This window comes from Argentina anserina, chromosome 5, assembly GCF_933775445.1.
Source record: "Argentina anserina chromosome 5, drPotAnse1.1, whole genome shotgun sequence".
NCBI classification, from domain to species: domain Eukaryota; kingdom Viridiplantae; phylum Streptophyta; class Magnoliopsida; order Rosales; family Rosaceae; genus Argentina; species Argentina anserina.
The window spans coordinates 26200821-26227517 of NC_065876.1; the positions used below are offsets into that span (position 1 = coordinate 26200821).

Consider the following 26697-nt stretch of genomic DNA (forward strand, 5'->3'; position numbering starts at 1 on the left):
ATTTACATGTTCGAGGTTGTCCATCAGAAGCAAGAGTTTACAATGGAGAGAAAGATGATAAGCTGGAATCTAGGACTATCAATACCTATTTTATTGGGTACTCAGAGAAATCAAAAGGGTACAAGTTTTACTATAAGTCAAGATACAACAGAATTTTTGAAACTCATCATGCATCATTTCTTGACGAAATTTTTGATCAGTATGATGGTAACATGAAGCAAGATGAACCTAAGGAGCAATTTTTTAATATGGAGGAGTGATTCCAGTATCCAAAAAGTGTAAGTCAAAGCAATATTCTCAAATATAAATGAAGATGTTGTTGAAAATCAAATGCCACCAAATGTAAATGAATTCCCTCTTATTAATGAAGTTCTAGAAGAAGTTGGGAATGAACAACCGATGGAAGCAGTAGTTCAACATGAAATAGTAGTTGGTGAGAATCCACATGTTCTAAGGAGATCACAAAGAGAGGAAATCTGCAATTCCAGAGGATTATTTATTATATCATACAATTGTTGAATTTGATTTGGGGGAAGAAACTAATCCAACTACACTCAATGAGGCTATGAAGTCAAAAAATAGTCACAAATGGTAATTAGCAATGGAGGATGAATTTTTGAGCATGTCACATAATAGAGTTTGGACTCTTGTAGATAAAATGGATGGAATGAAGCCAATTGGATGAAAATGGGTTTACAAGACCAAAAGAGATGCAGAGGGCAAGATTGAAAGATATAAGGCTAAATTGGTGGCCAAAGGATATAATCAGAAAGAGGGTATAGATTACAATGAGACTTTTTCTCCAGTTTCTACCAAGGATGATTTCCGAGTGATCATGGCATTAGTTGCACATTTCAATTTGGAATTGCACCAAATTGATGTGAAGACAACTTTTTTTGAATGGGGATCTACAAGAAGATATTTATATGTTGCAGTCTGATGGTTTTATTGGAGATGAGAACAAAGTCTGTGTATGTTGCAAAAGTCGATTTATGGACTTCAACAAGTATCTAGGCAGTGGTATTTGAAGTTTGATGCAGTAATTAGTAGTTTTGGATTTGAAGAGAACAAGTTAGATGAATGTGTATAGAACAAGATCAGTGGGAGTCATTTCATATTTCTTGTATTGTATGTGGATGATATCTTATTGGCAAGCAGTGATGTTGGTTTGTTGAAGGCTACTAAAGATTTTTTGAAGCAACAATTTGATACGAAAGATATGGGGGAAGCCCATTATGTACTTGGCATTAAGATCAGTAGACATAGAGAAAGAAGTATGTTGGGACTATCACAAAAGAATTACATTGATAATGTGCTGAAGAGGTTTGGAATGGAGAAGTGTAGAGCTGGTAATGCATCTGTGTCTAAGGGTGATAGATTACACAAAGGACAATGTCCTAAAAACAATCTGGAAAGGAAGAATATGAAGAATGTGCCTTATGTAGGGTTGGTAGGCAGTGTAACGACCCTAAAATTTCGAGCAGAAAACTCAAAATTTCAAAGTCGAAAAACACCAAAACAATTTCAGCGAATTGAAATCGTTTTAAATGCACAGCGGATCATTACTGAGTTCACAATACAACTCAGATAACCAATTATTACAAACCAAATTTATAATTCAACATTACATAAAATGGAAATGTAATAATCCTCATAATCTCTCACAAAACTCACAAATAAAACCTCACAAGTTCTCACACACAAATCCGCACTAGAAACCTCACCACAAGCTGGATAATGAACAACTTCGAGTCTCCGGAGTCGTCTCTCAATCTCCGCTAATCGACACCTGCGGAATTATCCCCTACACCATCGAATTGGTGCACCGGGATTGTAAACACAAACCCGGTAAGCTTATAGCTCGTATGAGTAAAATGAAACTATAACTCGCATATCAATATATACGAAAATCCACAATCAACAAATATAAATGCACTCATGAGTTAATGGACGGCCCATCTGGTTGTCCCAAAAATATATGAAATGAAAGTGCTCATGAGAAATCGGCCAACCCTTCTGGTTACCCAAATACATTTATCATACGGGTACTAATGAACGCTGGTACACATCTGTTACCCCTCACGTAGTATACCGCCGATATTGGGCAACCACCTGCTACCCAACATCAAACAATATGAGTACTCATGAGCCGATAACCACCTGTTACCTCACATGCAGTACTCCGGCAGACAGACTAGAGCTCTAACAGTATCGTAACTTTCGCCCGGCCAAAGGCTAGGTTTCGACTTGCCAAACATGTACAATAATCATACCTCATATTGTACAAAAATTAAGTCCGAAGACAAATCAACATTTTAACAATCTCCATGTTAAAATCACGTACAATAATCACACCTCATATTGTACAAATCAAAATCACATGCTCGATGTATAAATCTCGTCATCAAAATGACATCATCACGATAAAATCATAACAGTATATTATATAGCAAACTATATATATATGTACCTATTTACCATTTATACAATATATATATAATCCGTTATATCATATACATGTCATATTTCATAAATACGTCCGAAGACAAATCGTTTAACAAACACCATGTTAAAACCACGTACAATAATCACACCTCATATTGTACAAATTAAATCACTTGCTCAATATATAATTCTTGTCATCGAAATGACCAATTCGTATTGAATTCATAACAGTATATAATATAGCGAACTATATATATATATACTTATTACCATTTATATGGTATATATGTAATCCACTATATCATATACATGTCGTAATTCAATATTAAAAACTCTTGTAAAATCTTGAATCTCCGCAAGGGTAGATTCGTAAATATGTGAGATTTTACTCACCTTATCAACTCGAGCGTAATTCCACAATTTCGGAAGATAATTCCTTTTCTTGATTTATCGATCACCTTGAAAAGATAAGAAAACCTTTAAATGCCGAAACAGTAATAATCTGTTACTGTTCATCAGTTTTCGGTTTTACAAATTTACTGTTCACTGAGTACTATTCACGTATTTAGTGTTCATGTATTATTGTACAAATACACCTCCATTACGTATTCATGTACGAGTACATACTGTTTACGTATGTCTGTACGTATAATTACTATTCAAATGTACATACTCTCTTAGTAAATAATAATTACTGAATTACCTTTCCAAAATTACTTTTTATATTTACTAAAAGTAATTTACATTTACATTTACTGTACGTAAAATAAATTTACATTTACCGTATGTAAATCACATTTTTACATTCACCGTTGTAAAATAATTTTTTACAAATTACCGTGTCGATTCACTGTTCACGCGCAACTCGCCGGCGGCCGCGCGTGGGGCCCACGCGCCTATTCCGACACCGGAGCGTATCACGCCACCTCCGCCCCAAAACTCTTCCTCTCCTCCTCCTCCTCCTCCTTCCTACGGTCTCAGACCCTAGACTGCCCCACGCCCCCACACGCGCCGCCTAAGGCGGCGGTGTTCATCATTTCTCCCCCCCGATCTCACTCCAATCTCCTCCACAATCATCCAAAACATCCACAATATACACAACAACAATTATAACATCATTTTAGTCGAAACCTCACCTATTTTTGGTCTTGGAGGCACCGGAGCTCGTCGGAGAGCTCGGTCCAGTCGTGCGGTCCGGCAAGGCGTGACGAGCTTCACGGCGGCGAGCTGGCTCGAGTCTTGCTCGGTGATGCGTCGCGTCGTGCCTGCGAGGTGGCTGGTGCCGGCGGTGAGGAGCACCTCCCTCGGAGGAGGGAGATCGGGGTGAGAGCCGAGAGGGAGAAGAAGGGATCGGGTGAGAGGGAGAGGGAGGCGGAGAGAAGAGAGAGAGAGAGAGGGAGAGAATGAGGGGTTTCCAATTTTGGAAACCCTAGCCGATAAAAATTCCTTTTTATACTAGTTTCCAAAATCGGAAACAACTTCTATCGTTAATAACTTTTACGTACATCGTCCGATTAGAACGCGTCACTTATCCATGAACTCGTATCGACGAGCCCTACAACTTTCGTGAAGGAAGTTTTCGCAACCGAGCGACGGAATAAAAGTCGATATATACGTTGCAGAAACGTAACGTTTTTCTAATTAAACGTTCCGAGAACGTTACCGTTCTAGTTTTTGTAATGTTGCAAGCAATCCAAATTGTCATTTTAATGAATTTCACAACTTATAGAAATTAAACAAACCAAACATCGTTCCGAAAAATCGGGTTATTACAGGTAGTCTTATGTATGCACAATTGTGCACAAGAACAGATATAAGCTTTGCAGTAAATATGCTTTACATGTATCAATCTAATGCTAGATAAGAACACTGGATAGTAGGCAAGAAAGATTTGAGGTATTTAAAGAGTACAAGAAATCACATGCTTGTATACAAAAGAATGGAAGATTATGAATTGGAAGTGGAATGTTATACTGATGCATCATATAAGCAAGATCCAGATGATTTGAAGTCAATTTCTGGATATATCTTCATGCTTGCAGAAGGAGCAATTTCATGGAAAATGAATAAACAAGGATTGACTGCTACTTCAACTTTTCAAGTAGATTATATTGCCTTGTTTGAAGCTACTGCACATGCCATATGGTTAAGGAATTTTATTTCTAAAATGAAGGTTATTGATTCGATAGAAATGCCATTAGTAATTTATTGTGATAATCCAGCATCTATGTTCTTTTGAAAGAACAACAAGAGAACTGCTGCATTAAGACATATAGATGTGAAATATTTTCTGTCAAAGAAAGTGTCAAAGATAATGAGATAGAAGTTGTGAAAATTGGAACAAGGAACCAATTAGCAAACCCCTTGACAAAGGCACTACCAGTAGTAGCATTTGAGTAGGGGTGGACACAGGACGGGATGAGACGGGACGGGGCTCATCCCACTCTTTTGAATAGGAACGGGATTGGGACGGGACGAGACAAATCCCACCTTCCTATGAAGTTAAATAAAAACCTATATTTTTACTTTTTCATTAACAAAGTAACATTCAATAATGAAATTTTAACAAAAAAAATGCATATTATGTTCAAAATATTATAATTTACCATTATTATTTGAGTTGATATAATTTTGGAGTTATTAAGAACATAAATTAGTTTCATTTTGATACAAATATATAAGAATTTTTAAGTTTTCATTGAAGGTGGGACGAGACGGGACGAAGCGGGATAAAAATTATTCGTCCCACGTCCCATCCCACTATTATAAAACGGGACGGGATCGGGACTGGACTGACATTTTTAGACCTCCGTCCCGTCCCTATGAATTTCGGGACGGGATCAGTATTTCCGTTTTTTATGCCCACCCCTACATAAAAGGGTAATGTGAAGAATATGGGAGTTTTAAGTAGCTTTGATGATTAGCTATGCCATTTCAGTGTAAAATGTTGTCATACAATACAATATATATGAATAATTGCAATTGCTGATATTTTCTGCATTCATTGTGTATTACATTTATATATATGAATACATGAATGAATTTAATCTCATTCATAAGGAGCTACTGCATAATTTAAGTTGAGTATATACTTTAAGCCTTTTACTTATATCATATAAGTACCGTATGCAGTGCATTTTAGCCATCTGGATCATATGCTTCAATTCGATTACTTATGTGAAGCATGTCTTATATTAGTGGTAATCTATATGTTTTGTTTTGTCATGTTGTAGTTGTAAGGGACTGGTAATTATCTACTTTATCAAAATCTCTTATGATTCATTATGGTTGAACTGAATTGGCAAGATTTTGGAAAACAGACCTGTAAACTGAGTTCATATGCGTAACTCAAGAAAATTCTATTGCAAATATAGATTATATATACTACTAGTTCAGTGGGAGATTGTAATGTAATTACATTATGCATAAAACAATTTTATGAACTAGCATTATATATTTTCTATATCAGTAACTGAATTTATGGACTTGAGTTGTTACATAAATATTATTGCACATTATATATGTTTATCGGATTGATATTGTGTAGTAGAGTTTTTTTAGGATTTGAAATTCAAATATGGGATATCAGGACAAGGATAAATCAGATTAAGGTGGTTAGGAAGTTCCTTACAGTTAGAGAAACTCACTGCATATATATATATCCTTCTTATCTCTGCTAGAGCTCTCACGTTATTCTCATTCATTTTGTCCCATTAACAAAAGAGATATCATGGAGAGAATCTAGGAGAAGATTTTGAATGGATTTCAACAGCATCAACCAAACAAGTTAGTTTTCAGAAATTCTTATTTCACTTGATCTGATATTTGTCATAGTTTAAGAAATAAATGTGTTTTCATCTAAGTAAAATGTAACAAGCATTCTCCCAAGATCCCCCACAGGTTTGAAAACTGACTCCCATATACCTGTATGGAAATCAAGCTTCACAGTCTTGACTGACTCAAAAACGGCTTCTATAGAGTCCCCTTGTATTGGAAGAACACCAACCAACAGAGCGTGTAGAAGGACACCAGCACTCCAGATATGACCATGGAGAGTACTGTGTAAGTATTGACACCAACATGAGGATTGTGAAATCATATAGAGGAAATTGAAGACAGAATAAATAAAAAAGAAATGTTAAAAGACAAAAAAGAAAAGAAAAGGAAAATCATATTTTTTACACATATTAAAGAAAAAAACAACAGTACCTCTTGTTGGATTAGCTTCTTCTTGGACTCTGTCGACGGATGTCAATACTATGTAACCATTTTTAATAAGGTGTAATTCCCTGAGGGCCCCCTCCATAGACATCCTATTCCTCGGTGATTCTTCCGAGCATGCAAGTCCAATCTTAAGGGTCAGAAGTATGCACTTCCACACGTGTTCATCTTGCTAAAATTGTCACCGTCAATCTTTCTTCATCTGCTTCAATTTCATCATTTCTGTAACCAATGATGCAGTTCACTTCATTTTCCCCTGTTGCAGGTGCTGTCTCTTCTAAAGTAGCGAGAAGAGTGGTATCCACAATCTGCATTAGTCTTCCCGGTATGGCCATCTTAACATAAGTATGGATATTGCAACTGTATCCCAAAACTATATACGTCCCCTTGCTTTGATGGCTCTATACAAGCTGCATACTCTGCAACCATAAAACAATCAAGTGTATCAGTTTTCTGCTTACAAAAAATTTAGAACTAGTAGCACACAAACTCTCTTGAATCAGACTAGTATAAAATCATTTTTATAATCGAGTGGTTAGTGATGTATGAATGTATTAAATAAATGAATTTCACTGTTGGATTGAAATAGGGAGAGTTGATTTCTATCATCAATATCCTTTCTATTTTAGAGAAAGGGATGATATATGTCTGGTCAATTGGTACAATAATTGAGATCTCTTATCTTATATTGATAACTAGTACGTAGGGCTTAAAAATTCAGTTGGTTTCAATGCAATTGTGTTATACTAACTGTAAGCTACCATGCTACAAATTTAGGAAAAACATGATGAAAGATTAATTATTACCTGGAGCAGCATAGCCAATTGTTCCCTTTACCCCACCTGTGCTACTTTGAATTTCAGAAGAATCTGCGGTCGGTGGGATGAGCCTTGCTAACCCAAAATCACTGACACGAGCAACCATGTCATTGTCAAGAAGAACATTGCTCGGCTTCAAGTCGCGGTGAATGATTTGTGGTTCGCAATGACCATGGAGATAACACAGTGCAGAAGCCACATCAACAGCAATATCCAGTCTTTGAAGAAGGTTTAGACACTAATTGGTTTGTGGGGTATTTAAATATACACCCATTTGGGTATACATGTTTTACATTAAGCTCACATCTTCATTTTACACAAAATTCTATTTATTAGATTAATTATTAATTAAAAAAATAGTTTGGACGTGGATAAGAGAACCTAATTTTATAAATATTTACTAAACATGCCATGAACCCAAATTAAAAACCATAATTGTGATTCCATGCTAATTTACCCCATTCTAACAAAAAAAAAGTTGAGATTATTCCATGATTAAAGCTCAATTTATTGCTACCTTCATTATAGGTAATTTATTATTACTAAAATTACATAAATATTTATTTGACTCTATCATACTTTTTATAATATGTCTGACTAATATGAGTCGTTTAATGATATACTTAACCTCTAGGAGTTGAGTAAAATAAGAAAATACCTATAAGTAAGACAAGATAATCTAGGAAAAAAATGAGTACCTTACGATGAGAAACTTTTAGCATAAGAAAATGTACCTACAAGAAAGACAACATTGTCTTATTTAATTATACATATAAAGAGGACAATATTATCTAGGAATAAGAAAATATACTTATAAGAAGGACAATATAATTTAGAAAAAAGATGACTAGTACCTTACGATGAAAAACTTTTAGCATAAGAAAATATACCAATAAGGAATACAACATTGTCTTGTTTAATTACATATAAGGAAGACAACATTATCTAGGAATAAGAAAATATACTTATAAGAAAGACAATATAATCTAGAAAAAAAATGACCAGTACCTTACGATGAGGTACTTTTAGAATAAGAAAATATACCTATAAAGAATACAAGATTGTCTTGTTTAAATATACATATAATGAAGACAACATTATTTAAAAAGAAGATTAGGACCTTTAGCATAACGTATAAAGTACTTACCAAACCATGTTATATTTCTTGATCTCATATCTTCCAATTTTTTCTTCTCTTTCAATAATCTTTCTTCAACTATGACTAGGAGAGTAGGCGAGAAGTACCATGCATGATTGCTTTTCTCTTGCATCTCTCGTACTCAATATTATGCGGTAACATTTGGTTTCATTGAGAAAAATATGTATGAAATTCGTTCAGAAAATACTACTTTCATATAAGAAAGATAAGAACTACAAATTTGTATTAGAAACAAAATGAGCATATATATAGAATGTGTGTTCATGTCAGGAACATAAAATAAGTATTATATAAGGAAACAAAAATTGATTAGTTGTAACTACTTATTTAGGAGATGTTTTTCTTTTTCAACTAGAAGGGCAAAACAGTAAAGTCAGCTAAAACGAAAAAAAAATGAATTTATAAAAATAAACCCTATAAGGAATGTTGAAATAATTAATTGGGTATAAATTCAAAAAAAAAAGAGTGAGTTTATATGAAAATTGGGCTCCCAAGATGGGTCCATGACAATTATCACTTGGTTTTTCTGTGCAGCCACTCCTCTAAACTTCCATTTGACATATACTCAAAAACTAGAGCTTTGAAGTCATTACCATTGTGATCCGTGCTAGAGCAACATGTTAAGATCTTCACAAGATTCATGTGCAAGTGCATTACATTATGCCACAAAACTCTTGGAAGCTCCTTACTGTTGAAGGTTAAGGACCTTTACAACAACAATGTTGTTGTTTTCTTGTTGATCAATTATGCATTTGTATACAAAGCCAAAACCGCCTGATCCAATTTGATTGCTTGGAGAGAATCCACCAGTAGCGTTTCTTCTTTTGAGTGTTGTCTCCTTCAATAAAGAGCTAACATGACTGCAAACAGAAGAAAGCAGTAGAATAGACTGAATGCTTCTTGTATATTGGACGATAAATTCTTACATTAAAATATTCTATAAATAAGCTAACAAGAGTACAGTTAACCTATATTTGTATATTGCTATCACAAATCACTCCCTAATTGGCTTCCCTTGAATCACACCCTAATTGGATCCATTACTCACGCTAACACTTTCTCTCAAGTTGGTGCAAACAAATCAACCATACCAAACTCGCTAAGTGAGTCATAAAAATGCTTTCTTAGACACTCATTTTGTGAGTATATCGGCAAGTTGCTCTTCTATAGGAACAAAAAAAAAGCTAATGATCTTAGTGTCTATCTTCTCCTTTATAAAGTGAAGATCAACCTCCATATGTTTTGTACGATCATGTTACACAGGATTCTATGAAACATCAATAGATGGCTTGTTGTCACAATACAGCTGCATAGCATACTTAGGCTGATGTGGATCTCAACAAAGGTAAAGTACTCTGATGTGGATCTCCGATCTGTAATATTTCCAGCCTAGTCTGCATCTGTGAAGCCACAAACCTCAAGGATATTATTGTGATTAGAAAACATTACTCCTCTCTTAGGAGTTGATTTCAAGTTCTTCAAAATCCTTACAACAACATCCATGTGGTCCACACTGAGATTATGCATGAACTGACTCACTACACTTACTACATACTCAACATCTGGCCTGGTTTGTGATAAATAAATCAGGCGTCCAACTAGCCTCTGATAACGAGTTTTTTCAGTAGGCACTTGATTATGATATTCTGCTAACCGATGGTTCTGCTCAATAAGAGTATCAATGAGAGTATAATCCAACATACATGTCTCTGTTAGTAGATCAAGGATGTACTTCCTCTGACACAGATAGATACCATCACTTTCCCGGGCTATCTCAATGCCCAAGAAGTACTTGAGTGTACCTAGGTCTTTCATCTCAAACTATGTGGCTAGCTGTTTCTGTAATATATCCACCTCAACAGTATCATTTCCAATAATTATCATATCATCAACATATATAATTAGAGCTGTTACATTCCTTTGTTGATGTCTAAGAAATAATGTGTGGTCTAAATTACTCTATCTGTAGCCAATTTTCCTCATGAATTGTGAGCATTTTCCAAACCAAGCACAAGGTGACTGTTTAAGATCAGACAAAGACTTTCTCAATCTGCATACAAAGTTACTTGGAGAAGCGGCCACATATCCAAGCGGAAAATCCATGTACACTTCCTCTGTAAGTTCTCCATGAAGGAATGCATTCTTAACATCAAACTGTCTAAGTGACCAGTTTAAGCTAGTAGCAAAAAAGAGCAATACCTGTATAGTGTTTATCTTTGCAACATGTGCAAATGTCTCATCATAGTCTATGCCATATGTCTGGGTGAACCCCTTTGCTACTAGGTGTACTTTATACCGGCTCACTGACTCATCTGGATTATGCTTCTCTGTAAACACCTAACGACATCCCACAGCCTTCTTGCCATTTAGTGGAGATATAAGCTCACAAGTATTGTTATTTTGTAATGCTTCTGTCTCTTCCTCTATTGCTTTCCTCCATTTTGGATCTCCCAATTCGGAAACTCGTGTTTCCACCGCGTTTTCAAAACACATTTTTCTGGAAACACGTTTCCGAGCGATTCTGGACGTTTTCGGAGTGGTTCTACTTCGGAAGCGGGAAACGTGGTGAAGGAACGTTTCCGTGCTTCCTATTTAGGTACTAATATAGTAGATATTTGATTCACAAATGATTCATATGGCTTAGACAATCTTTTGGTAGACATAAAATTTGTCACATGATACTTAGCTTTAGCCTGAATGGTAGGTTCATATTTTTTTGTTGGTTGACCCCGAATAGACCTATTTGGCAAGACATATTGTCTACTATTAGTCTCACTAGTATTAGCCCCATTAGAATTACTAATCTCATATGAGTGATCTTTTGTACCAAGAGAGCATTGGTCAGGTGTATAAACAATAATACGGGAGACATGATGGGCAGTTGTGTTGTCATCTTCTAGTACCTGAATCTCTGGAGTGACTACACCAAAATCATCTGGTGGTTCCTGTGTAGCTGACACATTGGTAATCTCAACTGAACCTGTCACCATATCTATTGGCTTACTTGTCTTTCCCTCTCCATGATACAATTCTTCAAAATATGAATTCTCCCCTTGAAGAGCAGTATCATAAGAGGTAAAATAGCTCATGTTCTCAAAGAAAGTAACATCCATAGTGACATAGTACTTCCTGGTAGGTGGATGATAGCACCGGTATCCTTTCAGATGTTTGCCATACCCAACAAACACACATTTAACTGCCTGGAAATCCAACTTAGACCTCTGATGTTTGGAAGATGGACAAAAGCAACACAACTGAAAACATGAGCATGAAGATTATGAAAAGATAGTAATGAGACATGAGATGCAAGCACCTCATATGTAACTTTTCCCTGAAGAACACGAGAGGAAAGACGATTAATGAGGTGGGCAGAAGTGAGGACAACATCATCCCAAAGGTATTTAGGCATATGGGCACTAAAAAGGATACACCGAGCCATATCAAGTAAATGACGATTTTTCCTTTCAGAAACTTCATTCTGCTCAGGTGTGTAAGGACACGTTGTTTGATGAAAAATTCCGTGTGTGTTAAAGAACTCTTGAAAGACACGATTCACATATTCCCCCCCCCATTATCAGAGCGAACCCTAATTGTGGCATTATATTGTGTTTGGACAGTGGTATAGAAGGCTAGAAAAGCCGGAAAAACCTCATTTTTAGTTTTAAGGAGAATAATCCATGAAAGACGTGTGCAATCATCAATAAATGACACATAATACCGCATTCCTGACGCATTAGACTCTTTGGAGGGTCCACAAACATCAGAATGAATTAATTCAAAAGGAATAATACTGTTATTAAAAGTACTAGGGGAATAAGTAGATCGATGACTCTTGCCCAAAACACATGTCTCACAATGTAAAAAAGACTCATCCACACTAATAAACAAAGTAGACATTGATTTTTTCATAACACTAAAAGATGGATGCCATAAGCGACGATGCCATAACCAAACTTCACTTAACTTGTCAGAAGTGAAGATTAAAGCGGTTCGAGACTATGCCCCTGGTTTCTCCACCGCATATGTCTGATCGAGATGAAACAACCTGTCCATCAGATACCCTTGACCAATTAACTCTTCGGTGAGAAAATCCTGAAGTATCACATATATAGGAAAACATGTCACATAACATTTAGCGTCAGTGTTCAATTGTGGGACAGATATCAAATGATGAGATAAAACAGGTACATATAGCACATTGTGAAGCTCTATTGTGGGAGTAATACGAACTGACCCTTTCCCTAACACTGGGAATGCCTCACCATTAGTATTAGTAACATAGGGTACTGGTGGAGGAGACAATACGGTAAAATAAGATTTGTCATAAGTCATATGATCAGACACACCAGAATCAATAATCCATGTATCAAAACCAACAAAGTTAGAAATATTTAAAGCCATACCAATTTTACCACGACCAGCTATGGATGCGGTAGGTGTTGCTCTTCCTGATGTATGATGATCATGTCCAACCACACCATAGATATATGGTTCCTAGACTAATTGAATAGCTGTTTTTGCCTTAGGATGATAATTAGGCCTCTTGGGCCTATGGTGTGGATACAACTTCCAACAGGTCGCACGAGCATGGTTAGTATCATGACAATAAGAGCAAAGAGGGCGGGGCTGATTCCCGAAGCCTGGTGGTGCTCCTTGCTGATGAACTAGAGCTGAAGTTACCTGCTGAAAGGGTGGTGTTGGAGATCTAGCATGAACAGTAAGACTGGAAACTTCAACTTGTGCCTGATGAAGACTCTCCTACTGAGACTCATCCTTATGGATATATGTGAAAGCTGTAATTAGGCTAGGGGGTTTGGTCTTTCTGAGTAATTCTTTTTTCGCACTGTTATGCTTTACATCAAGACCTTTCAGGAAATGGTGAACTCGCTCAAGCTCATTCTCTTGTTGGTACCAAACAATATCCTCCTGATTCTTGATCATGCAATGACATTTCACATCAATCTCATCACAAATATTTTTCAGTTTGGTGAAATATTGCGCTACCGGTTACCCATCATGTTGCATCGCCAAAGATGTGCACATTAACTCATGAACCTGTATGAAATCAGAGTCATTAGTATATAAGCCTTATAGTGTCTTCCATATTGCCTGCGTAGTGTCACATGCCTCCACTAGATCAACTATCTCTTCATTCATAGTTTTCCACAAGATTGACATTACAAGACCATCATCGTCGTCCCACTTAGTGTAGGCAACAATATCATCTGCACTAGGAGCCTTAGTTACTCCGGTTACATGCCCCATCTTGTGCATTCCTCGAAGATGAGCTGTCATAATTCTCTTCAATTTACGAAAATTGGTCCCATTGAGTTTGGTTCCCCCAAAGGAACCAGTTTCAGAAGTCTTAATAGATACTTCAAATTTCGGAATATCATTGATCTGATAACTCTTAGCTTCTTCTCCAGAACCCATTGACAATCAAATTAAAAAATCAGGAATTATGCAGCGGAAACACAAAAAACTGATATGAACCTGTCTTGGGTGCACTTGCACTTTCGGTGAACCTGCACTCACAACCAAGACTACAGAATTTGGGCCGCGCCACGCCGGGTCGGGTCGGGTCGGTGAGTAGCCGAAAGTGCTGGTCGAGTAGGGCGAGCACGGACGAGGAGATTGTGGAGCAGACCGTGCTAATGATGACGGAGGACAGATCGAAAGGGACGAAGGCGTCGTATTCGGAGAGCTCAGCCTCCGTCGTCGGAGTAAAAGAGTCGTCGGCGATGTAGAAGAAGCTACAGAGGCTGAGCTGGAACATCTACGAGGCAATCGCGTCGCTTAGGAACTCGCTGAATCTTGACTCGGCTACTGAGAGTGAAACGACGTCGTCGAAGATCGAGAGCGACACTAGCTCTGAGCTCGGCGAACCCGTCAATCTCAAATCTAATGGCGTGGTGGAGAAGAGGTGGTGGTCAAGGCTGTGGTGAAGGCGGACGATCCGAATGCGGTGACGAAGTTCCGGATTTCGCCACCGGCGAGCTTTGATGGGAATAGCTTCTGCAGGACCACTGCCGGGCCGTGTGATCCGCAGGTGACTACGCTGCTGCAGGTTACCAAAAACACAAACCGAGAAAAAAACAGAGGATACAAAAATGGCTCTGATACCAAGTAGAATAGACTGAATGCTTCTTGTTCTATAAATAAGCTAACAAGAGTACAGTTAACCTATATTTGTATATTCCTACCACAAATGACTCCTTAATTAGCTCCCATTGAATCACACCCTAATTGGCTCCATTACTCACACTAACAAAAGCATCCAACGACTAAAGAAATTGTGGACTTCAGTTTGAAACCATGCAACTTTCTTTGCTTTGGTACTTCAATGGGGCATGCTGGTAGCTGCAATTCTGAAACACCACCACAAAGTTTGTGTTTCCTTCAAATGATATTGCACTGATGTTTCGAAAAACACCTTCTTTCGGTACCTCACCCTCCAGATTATTGAACGAAAGGTTCAAATATACCAAGAATGGAAGTCTTTGCAGATCTTTTGGAATTTGGCTTGACAAGTTATTCCCCGAAAGATCTAAATACTGAAGACCTTTCAAAGAAGCAAGGTATCATACCTTGAAAGAGATTGCCTTGAGGTCACGTTTGGTAACCAGGAAAGTAAGACATGGGAAAAGAAAGTGTTTCATTTCCTTTGTTTCAAAATGAAAGGAAAATTGTTGGAAAATGTTTCCATGTGATGGATGTTTCCCTCCCCACCCACATGGAAACATTTTCCTTTCCCGGTTGATTTCAAAACCTTTCCTTTCCGGTTACCAAACGTGGCCTGAAGGTAAAACTTCAAGGCTATGACATTCCCCTACAGTTTCTGGAAGTACTCCAGCGAGATTGTTTCCAGAGATGTCTAGTGTCCATATATTCTTCAACTTACCCACTTCCACAGGCAGGCTGCCAATTAACGAGTTCTGCGATAAGTTGAGCAAGAGAGATAACGAGGAAAGACCCATAACCTCTGGTGGTATTTCTCCAATAAGCATATTGTTGATATATCCATTACCTGCAGACTTTGACAGTTACCAATATCTGGAGGAATGTTTCCTTCTAATTCATTTGCGTGTAAGTAGAGTTGAGACAATTGGGTGAGGTTTCCTAAGGAAGATGGGATCCGGCCTGATAATCTATTGTAAGCTAAATATAACTCTTGCAGCTTTTTTAACTTCCCAAAAGAAGTTGGAATGATGCCTTTGAACAAAATTATCTTCCATGCCCAACTATTAAATTTTTGAGATTTCCCAATGTTTCAGGATCTGTTCCCACTATTTGAGTTCTCCCAAGGTAGAATCTAATCAGTTGGGTTGAGAGATTGGCTACAGAGTTGGGTAAAACACCTCCAAACTTATTACCATCTAGAGCAAGCCATTCCAGATTGCTGCGATTTATCAAGGATGTTATAAATCCCAAATCATGAGATGAATTACTTCCTAGATTATTAGACTCCAAGCTGAGAGTTTGGAGATAAGGAAGATTTCCAAAAATTGCGGGAACTTGCCCCACAAAATTATTTTGCACAAGATCAAGCACCTGAAGCTGAGATGCATTGGAAATAGAAGTTGGGATTTGTTCAGAGAATCCATTTATGTCAAGGTACACTTCCAGGAGCTTAGGCATGTTTAGGCCTATACCAGGTGGAATACTTCCCTTAAACTTATTATCCACAACTGAGAAGACAATGTTTTAAAAAACGAAGACGTACCATAAGGCGTTTTCTTGAGAACCTTGAGTCTTAGAACTTGAAGTGCATAAGGCGTAAGCCTTATGTTATAAAAAAATTAGTAGTTAAATGTGTAAATATATAATTATACACATACAAAAAGAACAAATATACATAAGAACTTTCCAATTTATTGCATTTAGATATAATGAAATTCATAATTTAAACGTTTTAGATAGTTTTTATCAAATTAAACAGATTATATAAATAAATATAAAAATATATTTAAAAAGATTATTTTTAAGACGTAGTAAAATGCGTAAAAGACGTAAAAAAACGTAACATAATGAGTAAAAGGCGAGTCTCGGTGTCTAAATCGAAAAAACAGAGACGTTATGTAAGTAGTTTTAAAGTTTTTAAACCTTATGCGAGCCTTTGAACCCGAGTTTTTTAAAACATTGGTTAAAAAGGGTGTGAGTGATCATACTAGAAAGTTTATTCGTACCAATGATAAAAATAGATAAGCTTCTCAATCGGCCTATTTCCTCTGGTACGCTACCCACCAAATTGTTAGCTGCCAAGTGAAGTTCTGTCATTGATGAAAGATTTCCAAAGGAAGGTGGTATGCCTCCCGTCAGATTGTTTCCCGAGAGACCAAGATACACAAGCTTCCTCAACGAGCCAATCTCTGATGGAATTTTCCCTTTAGGGCGGTTGATTCCAATGCCTAAGATGCTTAATTCCGGGCAGAATGTCAGGTTGGCCGGAATTACCCCCTCCAACATGTTGTAAGACAAATTGAGACTTCTCAGTCGGAACAAATGATCGACTTGTCGGGGGATCTTGCCAGAGAAGCTATTGTTGGAAAGGCTGAAGGTCCTGAGAAATGAGAGGTTGCCAATGTAAGGTGATATTGTTCCATGCAAATAAGCGTGTGGTAGGCTCAAGGCTGTTACTCTTTGATGCCGTCTGCCACAAGTAATTCCTCCCCAATTGCAGAAGTGAACAGAGTCATTCCATGAGTTCAAGACCCCGTGCGGATCGGAGACTACAGATTCTTTGATTCTGAGCAAAGCCAAGTAATCGGTTTCCCTGCCAAATGAGCTTACAACAGTGGTGGATTGGAGAAGGCTGGTGAAAAGGAGAAGGGTCAGGACATGAAGGTATGTGAAGTTCTCCATTCAGTTTGTATGAGCAACAGGAAGCTAATCGGGTGGTGATGAGAAACTATGCAAGGCAAATCAAGTTGAGCTTTCAAAAATGTGCATGGTATTTAGCAACAGTGATAACACTCATCAGTTGTTATCAGCGTTGTTGCGCAGGGAGGAGAGACTACAGACTTTGACTTGAAGGTCATCTGGTGGATATTGAATTTTGGTAGTGGGAGAGACTTGGCAGCCTCGCACTAAAATTATCAACTAGTCTACACTACCTCTCTTTTACAGAAATCTACCATCATTCCTATGCATTATTCAATACTCTCAGATATAACAGACTTTGAATTAGTTGGAAGTTGGGGGAAAAACTGTCTTAAAAGAGTAATCACTTGCAGACTAGTTGGTAAGTAATGTCTATGAAGATTGAAAACTAACTTGGACTGGCCGATTGTTACATCCACTGAATTACTGACAAAGGAAATGAAATACTAAACAGAAAGAAAACACACTGAGAAAGGGAGTGTTCTTGCCTACAAGTATGAGTAAAGTTGACCAAGGTTTTACCCTAATTTCAGATGTGTTGAATGAACGTAGGACTTTTAGCCGTCTAGGACTTCTATCGAGTTTGCAGAAGCAGCAGGAAGCTCGCAGGCTGGTGATGTTTTTACCATGACATTAGGAAAATTGTGGGATTATGATGGATCAAGACGCAAAGTTTATGGTGGTGGAAGAAATGGTTGAGACTTAATAAAGAAAATTAACTAGTGGACTGAAGTAATCAGGATGGTGCAGGGAAGAAACTTGGAAAAGCAGCCCTGCACTAGGCACTAGTTAACTAGTGGAGTTCTCCCACCCAATTCATACAGTGTGAAAAGACCTTAATTGGCAAGCTTACATTGTTGATACTTGATTGTATGTCTTTTAAGAGTTGTGTTTGAGATTACGTATAAACAAGAATGAATTATTGAACAAAATGAGTCAAGGACTAACACTAAATTTTTGAGGGGGTGAACTCTCTAGAACTGAAAAATAGAAAAACCACATTCCATTGTGCTGAACCGGAAAAGAATTACTTATCAAACTGAATTGGAAAAGAACTAACAAAATGGTGCAGTTCCAGTTTTATAAAAAGAAAAACCCAAGTCATCATTTCGATTAGCAATGAGTAGTTTAGTAACCAAAAACCAAACCGATAGAACCAAGTCTATCCGTTCTTTGAGATCTTTCAGAGCCACTAGTGTACATTAAAAGACAAACTTAAGAACAGGTTTCCTGAATTTGCCCATTAGATTATGTTCCAGTTTAGCTAAAATAAGAAAAACTCCACAGTATTAATTAAATTGCTCTGTTATTGACTTGAAAGTTGACAGAGAACATCGATTACACTCATCAGGCAGCAGCTATAGCGCCAAGCGCAGCTGCCACAGCAGCTGGTGCCGGTGGTGAGTGCTTTAGGTGAGGAGGCGTATTATGCTTCAATTTCAGAAGTATCTGCCTCATCCTAGAGAGCTCAGTTGGCTTACCAGGCTTTGGACATTGCACAACAACTATGGAAGACTTCTTTTCTTGATCTTTCTTCCCTCCCTTCTTTTCTATAGCTGGCACCTCATTGGGAATGAGATCTGTAACTGCCTTCCATTAATTCTTGTCTACCTCAGTATGAAACTTCTCTTGACTGGCAACAAACATCTAAGAGAGAGATATTTAGAAATATAATAATACCAGAAACATCAATCGCTCCTCAGTTCTAATTTACCATATCTTACAATCTAGATACCAGAGAAAGTACAAGAAATTACAGTTAAGGGCAATGAAAAACCAGAATGTTTAGTTGAAGAGACCAGAGCTCCAAAAACTATATACACACAAAACAACCTAGTTAGGATATTTGATACTAGCACAGAGGATGGAAACCTATGGTTCATCCATGGTATTCAGAATTCTGCAAAGCTAATATGACCATTTAACTCTCCCATTCTTGTTTGTGCATTGTTAAATTTTTTAAAAAAAAATATGGGAGAGTAAAAAAGAATCCATTCTCGTAAATGAGGGAAACTAGCAAGAACAGAGACACCCATGTGACACATTCTCAAAGATACAGGCCTCGAGAATCCAATTATCAAAACTAGATCTCCCACTGAAAAGGCAATAGGAACTTGAAACAATTAAATCATAATCATAATATAGTAGAGGTTTACTGAATATACATACTTAAATATAAGTTAATACACAAAAACTGTCCAAAACCAGCTAGGTAGACTTACCCAGCTAAGTGAAAGACGACTCCATTTTTATCCTTTGTAGTTTGTACAACACTAACACCATATCTTTTCCAATGACGGCTACCAAGGAAATGTTGTGTAGCAAATATTCACGCAGTGAACCTATATTCTGAACTTCTGATTGCTACTTCAATGAAGTGAGAATAACTCCAAGTTCTAATGGGGAGAAAATTACTTTTTCAGAGGATAAATTCAAGATTTTTTTTGGACATGATTTGTCAGCTAGATGCATCTCTTCTTAGCAATCTGTCTTAACCAGGCATATGGATCAGCGAATCAATAGTATCAGTATGTAACTGTAATTGAATATCAGTATGAGCTAAAGGATCTTAACATGTGTGCCAACCACACTCAAACCAGAGGCACCCAAGTAAAAAGCAGACATTATTCACACAAGAACTCATTTAAACAAAGAATAGAGGAAACCATAATATTCTGAAAATTTAACTTGCTCTAACCTTCTCCTTTTCCCTGTTAGCAGCTTTGTTATTCTCAGAACTGATCTTCCTCTTATGGTAGAATTCAACCTTGAACTTAACAGCTTCCTCGATGATTTGGCTCCGCAACTCGTATTCTCCCTTCTCCTTCCCTGCTGGCTGAACTGCATTTTCTGCCTGAATATCACAAACTTTGCCGTATGAGATCTCTACCACACAAACTCACACGATTTCACTCCACAACCATTAAAGGCCAATATAATGTACTCATAACTCAATAGGCATGAAATGTTTCGAAACCTATGAGCCTAAAACAACTTTTCTATCATTTTCGCATCGAAAGAACTGATCAAACCAATTTAAAAGCAACACTTTTCGAATCAATCTCATATGAAACCTAATCACTAATCAATAGGCATGCGATTTTTTCAAACCTACTGAAACATTAAACACAAGTTTCCTTCATTCTCACATAAAATACAGATCAAACCGGTCCAAGAGCCAATAATTGCACCTAAATTGCACAAAAAAACCCAAATTCAACCTACTGCTCTACAGATTTAATCGTTCAATTGCAAAACGAAGCGGAATCTGAAACCTCACCTCCGGCAGCGAAGATCGACGGCGGAGATGGAGACTGAGCCACGGGCACGACGACGTGTTCCCGGCGGCGGGGACGGCGTCATCAGCGGGTAGAGTGAAGGAGGACTGCCACAGGAGGACATGGAGTGTGTGTGAGTGGTGTGACTGACACGTAGAAGAGCCAGAGAGAGATCTCTCTGGTTTTAACTGTTTAGGAATTAGGACGTGGGAAGTGAAAATGGAATGGGGTGGCGACTAATTGGGCTTTATTTTGTTTAGGGCCGTGACTTCCCTCTTATATAGTTATATATATTCCCGCGCTTATTGTCCCGCCAATTTTGGTAGATTAGGGCTGCGTATGAGAGAGCTTTTCAGTTCCTTTGTTTGGTAAATTTACCAATCATCTAAACTTTTCCCATCGAATGTCCATTTTTTAAATCTACGACATGTGTCATGTAATTAGTCTTTAACTATAATTATCAATGTATATTATATCAATATCAATGTTATGGGATAATTACTATTTTATCATTGTATATCTTAATCTTATTAGGTTTCCTATTAGAGATAAATTCGCATATCTGCAATAGGTTATGACTCTGAATCCTACGGGATTGTGGTTTTGTAATAACTATATATAGGTTCTCATATCATTCAATAAAGATACAGTTATTTCATCTTACATCACGTTATCACGTACTTTACCTTAAAACCTTGAACTTTTAAAACCCTAGAAAATCCTATTTTCTTTTCTGCCGACCGCCCTTGTCTCCGGCCACTGGCATCTTTTCCTGTCGACGACAGCCCCTGCCCGCAACCCCGCATGTCGCTCCCTACAGCCCTATACCGCTTCTGCTCGCAACCCCCCTACAGCCCCTGCACACAGCCCCGCAAGGTTTCCTCCTCATTCGCCCCGCAAAATCAACTTTTTCCCCCGCAAGACCCCGCATTAAAGCATTGAAGATTGCTCATCCAGCATATTCACGCAAGCAAAGCGGACTTAACAAACAACGTCTTCGTTCAAGAGAAGCTACTTTCGCCTTTTCCACACCTTCAAAGGTAATTATGAACTAACGTTCCCGCTTTTGAACGTATAAATATATTATATCGGGCAATATTCGCCTTACTTCAATCTCCCACCGTTCTTATACCGTGGATGAGGCCAAACGAGGGAACTCGCCACTCTTCTCTTTGGTCGATGTATTTCGTGTGACGGTCTTAGGGGAGTCACAATTGTTTTGAAATGGAAGTTAATCGATTTTGTGTGGTCACCTGAGTGCACCGCTGTTTTGGGTGTGATCGTGAGTATCACCGTTTGCATTGATTTTTCTTATGACCATATACGTCACCCCTTCTAATTCATGTTATACTTGAATCCAAGGTTCTAAAAAACGCTAGGCGTTAATCAGGCGGACAGCTAAAAACCAGCGCCCAGAGGATTAATCGGGGATTAATTGGCCCAAAATCGAGTCGGCCAAGGCTCTCCGGGCACCTAGGCACCGCCTAGGCGGTCCTAGGCGGGGATTTTTAGAACATTGCTTGAATCTAATCGATTCCATATTCGTTTTGTAGATGTTGTCGCCATCGCGAATGGAATTTGGCCTTCTTAATCTAGAAGGCAAGGAGTACCATCGCTGGGTTTTCGACACGGAGCTCGCTTTTGAGAGCTGAGGGATCCAAGGCATGTTTGCCAACCATCCTACTAATTTCCCACCTATGATCAAGACTCAAGCTCTCATCTTCATGAGACATCACATCCATGCAACTCTCAAGAGGCAATACTTGAATGTAAAAGATCCTAAAGAATTATGGGACAAACTTCTCTTGCGGTACAACAACGTTCATGATAAACGTTTTCCTGAATTGACCGTTAGATGGGATAACATCCGTCTATTGGACTATAAGAGAGTGGATGACTTCAATCAGGATATGCTATGCCTGCAATCCGACATTGTCATTGTTGGTGTCATCAAGACCAACCTAGATATTCTCAATAAGACATTGGACACGTTTCCAATCAACTATGAGGTTCAAACTCATACGTACCGTACTCATGTAGAGGAAGGGAAGATCTGGACTTTCGCCGACTTAATGGATCTCTTGGAAAAGAATGAGAGTCATTCTGAGATCCTCCTCAACAATAACAATAGACTTGTTGGCACTAAAAAGATTATTACGCCATAGTCTAACTACGGAAAAGCTCCTAAGCAAAAGAATCAATCAAGGAACGCTCCATTAGGTCTCATCATTTAGCTCGCGGAGCCCCACAAGCCCAATGGGCTTTTACCCAGCTCGGCCCGCGAGAAAGCACACCAAAGCCACTTCCATGGGTAGAGGGCCGGGCTTAGATTATAGGGGTGAAACCCGACCCGGCCCACTAAAATCCCACAAGGCCCGGCCCGTAAAAACCTCCTAAATAATAAAATATTATACATACAGATATAGAATAAAACTATCGCATTATGAAGAAAATATATGAAGAAAACTTCTGAGGATTGATCAACACCAGCCGATATGATCGATATATATATTTAGTGACCCTGTAAAAATTTCATCCAATTCGGATCTCGTCTGACTGTTGAAATTTCAGATAAACCGAAAACAACACTAATATGTCATAAAGGAAGACCTATTACCAAAATGCGAACACTGGAAACCATTTGTATATCTGAAATCACTTAATTTTTGTCACCAATTGTGTGTGGTCATACCAAAGAAACTCATTTGGCAAAACCTCGGTCAATGGGTAATTTAATATGTCAAAACGGCTCTTTTTCAGTTGACCGTAGGTACGGACGGTCAAACAATGTCCAAAACATAAGAAATTTTCATAGATTCCCTAAATATTTATACTGATCACATCTGCTGGAGTTATCAATTTTCGAAGTGTCCACTAATGTATCATAACTTTTAATAAAACTATCGCATTATGAAGCGACTATACGAAAGAAACTTCTCGGGATCCATCGACACCACCCGTTATGATCGGTATATATATTTAGTGACCCTGTAAAAATTTCATCCAATTCAGACCTCGTTTGACCGTTGAAATTTCCGCTAAACAGAAAACACCACTAATATGCTTTAAGGGATGACCCATTACAAAAATGCTAACTCCGAAAGCCGTTTGCATATATGAAATCACCTAATTTTTGTTATCTATCGTGCATGGTCGCACTGAGGAAAATCATTTGGCAAAGCCCCGATTAATTGGGTTTCAATATGTCAAAACGCCTCTTTTTTAGTTGGTCGTAAGTACGAACGGTCAAACCATGTCTAAAACGGATGAAATTTTTACGGGGTCCATAAATATATATACTGATCACATCTGCTGGTGTCGATCGACCATATTTCAAACTGGAGTTGGCGATCGCCTAAGTATCTACTAATGTATCATAACCTTTATATTAGGTTTATAATAAAACTATCGCATTATGAAACGACTATATGAAGGAAACTTCTCATGATTAATCGACACCAACTGATGTCATCGGTATATATATTTAGTGACCCTGTAAAAATTTCATCCAATTCGGACCTTGTTTGACCGTCGGAATTTTCAGTAAATCGAAAACACCACTAATATGCCCTAAGGGATGACCTATTACAAATATGGGAACGCCCAAAGACGTTTGCATATCTGAAAATCACCTAATTTTTGTTACATATCTTGCACGATTGCACTAAAAAAAGTCATTTGGTATGTCAAAACGTCTTTTTTTAGTTGACCGTTGGTACAAACGGTTAAACCATGTTTAAAACTGACGAAATTTTAACGGGTTCCCTAAATATATATACCGATCACATCTACTGGTGTTGATCGACCATATTTCGAATTAAAGTTGTCAATCACCGAAGTGTCCACTAATGTATCATAACTTTTATATTAGGTTTATAATAAAACTATCGCATTATGAAACGACTATATGAAAGAAACTTCTCGGAATCGATCGACACCATCCAATGTGATCGGTATATATATTTAGTGACCGTTTAAAATTTTATCCAATTCGGACCTCATTAACTGTCGGAATTTCCGATAAACAAAAAACAACACTAATATATCAAGATACGAATGCGGAAAGATGTTTACATATTTGAAATCACCTAATTGTTGTCACCGATCGTGCTTGGTCGTCAACAGGAAACCCATTTAGCAAAGTCCCGGTCAATGGGGTTTTGTTATGTCAAAACGCCTCTTTTTTTGTTGACCGTAGGTATGGACGGTTAAACCATGTTCAAAACGGATGAAATTTTTACAAGGTCCCTAAAATATATATATCGATTACATCTACTGGTGTCGATCGACAATATTTCGAAACTAGAATTTATTTGTGACTTTTTTTTTAGAATGTTTTCTAATAATTCTTTTATTGTTTCAAACCCTTACATTAGAGTATTATGTTTTTTTTCTAATACAAGCCCACAAGGCCCTGCCCGTAAAAGCCCGTAAGGTTGGCCTAGCCCGGCCCACAAAAGCCCGCAATGCCCGCTTTAGGTGGGTGGGCTTGGATCTTCATATTTTTTAGAATACTCGGCTCGGCCCGTTGACGAGCCCTACGCTCCATACCAGCAATAAAGCAACAATTCTCATTATGGAAGGCAACTAGGCCGTTCTCGGCCCAAGTCCAACACTTGGACCCATGATGGTGGTGGTGCCGCACCCTCAGGGGTGGTCATCCCCGTCCCAAACCTCAAGGAGGCTGTGTGCCTCCTCATGCCTCCAATTTCGGTAATGGTTAGTCTCCATGCTTCAAATGTGGTTTTTCAAGTAAGTGATGATAAAGGCATACTCCACCTACAAGAAGTTTCTACAACCTGAATCGAACTATGTGGATGAGGATCCTGAGATCGAGAATCACCACATCTCCATGAAGCCCAAGCCCCTTGCTTCCAATGCTAAGCATCCAACTAGGGATGTTAATCGGTGTGAATGGTGCGGTTTATAGGTGATATTGAACACCAAACCGTTCTATTTATTCGGTTTGGTTCGGTTTGGTTTTTCACTTTTTTTTTCAAAAACCAATTGTGTTCGGTTTGGTTTTTCACTGGTTTATATTGGTTTCTCTTTCGGTTATTTTGTAAAGAAAATCGGAGTTTCTTTCCTTATCTATCTACTTGATTCTTAATGAAATAAAAAGAACATGCGGACAGATTTGCAAAATTCTATTTACAAGATATAGTTGCTTCACAAATACAGACAATTGCAAAAAACCACTAGACAAGTTATACCACATTGGTAGGCATGTTGTGGTTCCAATGTCTAAAATTCAAAATATTAAATTTTGACCGTCAGATGTGATCAGCATATTTAAATACGGATATGGTAAAAAATTCATCTAATTTTGATAAAAATTGGGTCTCAATCGATGTGGTCAACATTAACTTAATTTCATCTAATTAAGTGTAAATTTGTTCTTACCCCCTCCTTCTTGACTAGTTTTGGTGGATTCTTTCACGCACACACTCTGACATATATGTGATGTGGCAGCTCGTGAAAAGTTTTCAAAAATTTTACCTTTCAGGGATAGGGCTACCCATAGGCCCATAGGGGATAATAAGCGTAAAAAAGGGTTGACCGCCTTGATCGGGACACAAACGTTATCGAAAATATGTGATTTTTTTACCACAACAATATTTCACTATACGTAACGCATCATGTGGACAGATTTGCAAAATTCTATTTATAATATATAGTTGCTTCACAAATGCATACATTTGTAAAAAACCACTAAACAAGTTATACCACATTAGTAGGCATGTTGTGGTCCAATGTCTAAAATTCAAAATATTAAATTTTGACTGTCAGATGTGATCAGCATATTTAAATACGGATATGGTAAAAAATTCATCTAATTTTGATAATATTTGAGTCTCGATCAATGTGGTCAATATTAACTTAATTTCATCTAATT

The 26697-nt window shown here is 37.8% G+C and overlaps 2 protein-coding genes and 1 pseudogene across 2 annotated transcripts; all 3 read right to left on the reverse strand.

Annotated features, from left to right (window-relative positions):
• Positions 1 to 6830: 6830 nt before the first annotated feature.
• On the reverse strand, positions 6831 to 14419 carry LOC126795832 (leucine-rich repeat receptor-like protein kinase TDR). The gene is made up of 4 exons (XM_050522577.1): positions 14169 to 14419; positions 7473 to 7702; positions 7048 to 7085; positions 6831 to 7001 (listed from the first exon to the last, which is right to left on the reverse strand). The coding sequence occupies exons 1-4, from the start codon at positions 14417 to 14419 to the stop codon at positions 6831 to 6833; spliced, it is 690 nt and encodes a 229-aa protein (XP_050378534.1).
• Positions 14420 to 17505, reverse strand: LOC126795833 (probable LRR receptor-like serine/threonine-protein kinase At3g47570; annotated as a pseudogene).
• A 1122-nt stretch (positions 17506 to 18627) lies between these two features.
• LOC126795835 (clathrin light chain 2-like) lies at positions 18628 to 21607 on the reverse strand. Its single transcript, XM_050522578.1, is given in 4 exon segments — positions 18628 to 19170; positions 20222 to 20377; positions 20804 to 20908; positions 21488 to 21607. Coding segments are annotated over 4 exon segments (681 nt in total). The 3' UTR covers positions 18628 to 18870.
• Positions 21608 to 26697: the final 5090 nt, after the last annotated feature.

Coding starts and splice junctions, on each gene's coding strand:
- LOC126795832 (XM_050522577.1), bottom strand. CDS start 14,419: ATGTTCCAGCTCAGCCTCTGTAGCTTCTTCTACATCGCCGACGACTCT. Junction 7,703..14,168: donor AGTCTTGGTTGTGAGTGCAG/GTTCACCGAAAG, acceptor CCTTCTTCAAAG/ACTGGATATTGCTGTTGATG. Junction 7,002..7,047: donor AGCCATCAAAGCAAGGGGAC/GTATATAGTTTT, acceptor ACTTATGTTAAG/ATGGCCATACCGGGAAGACT.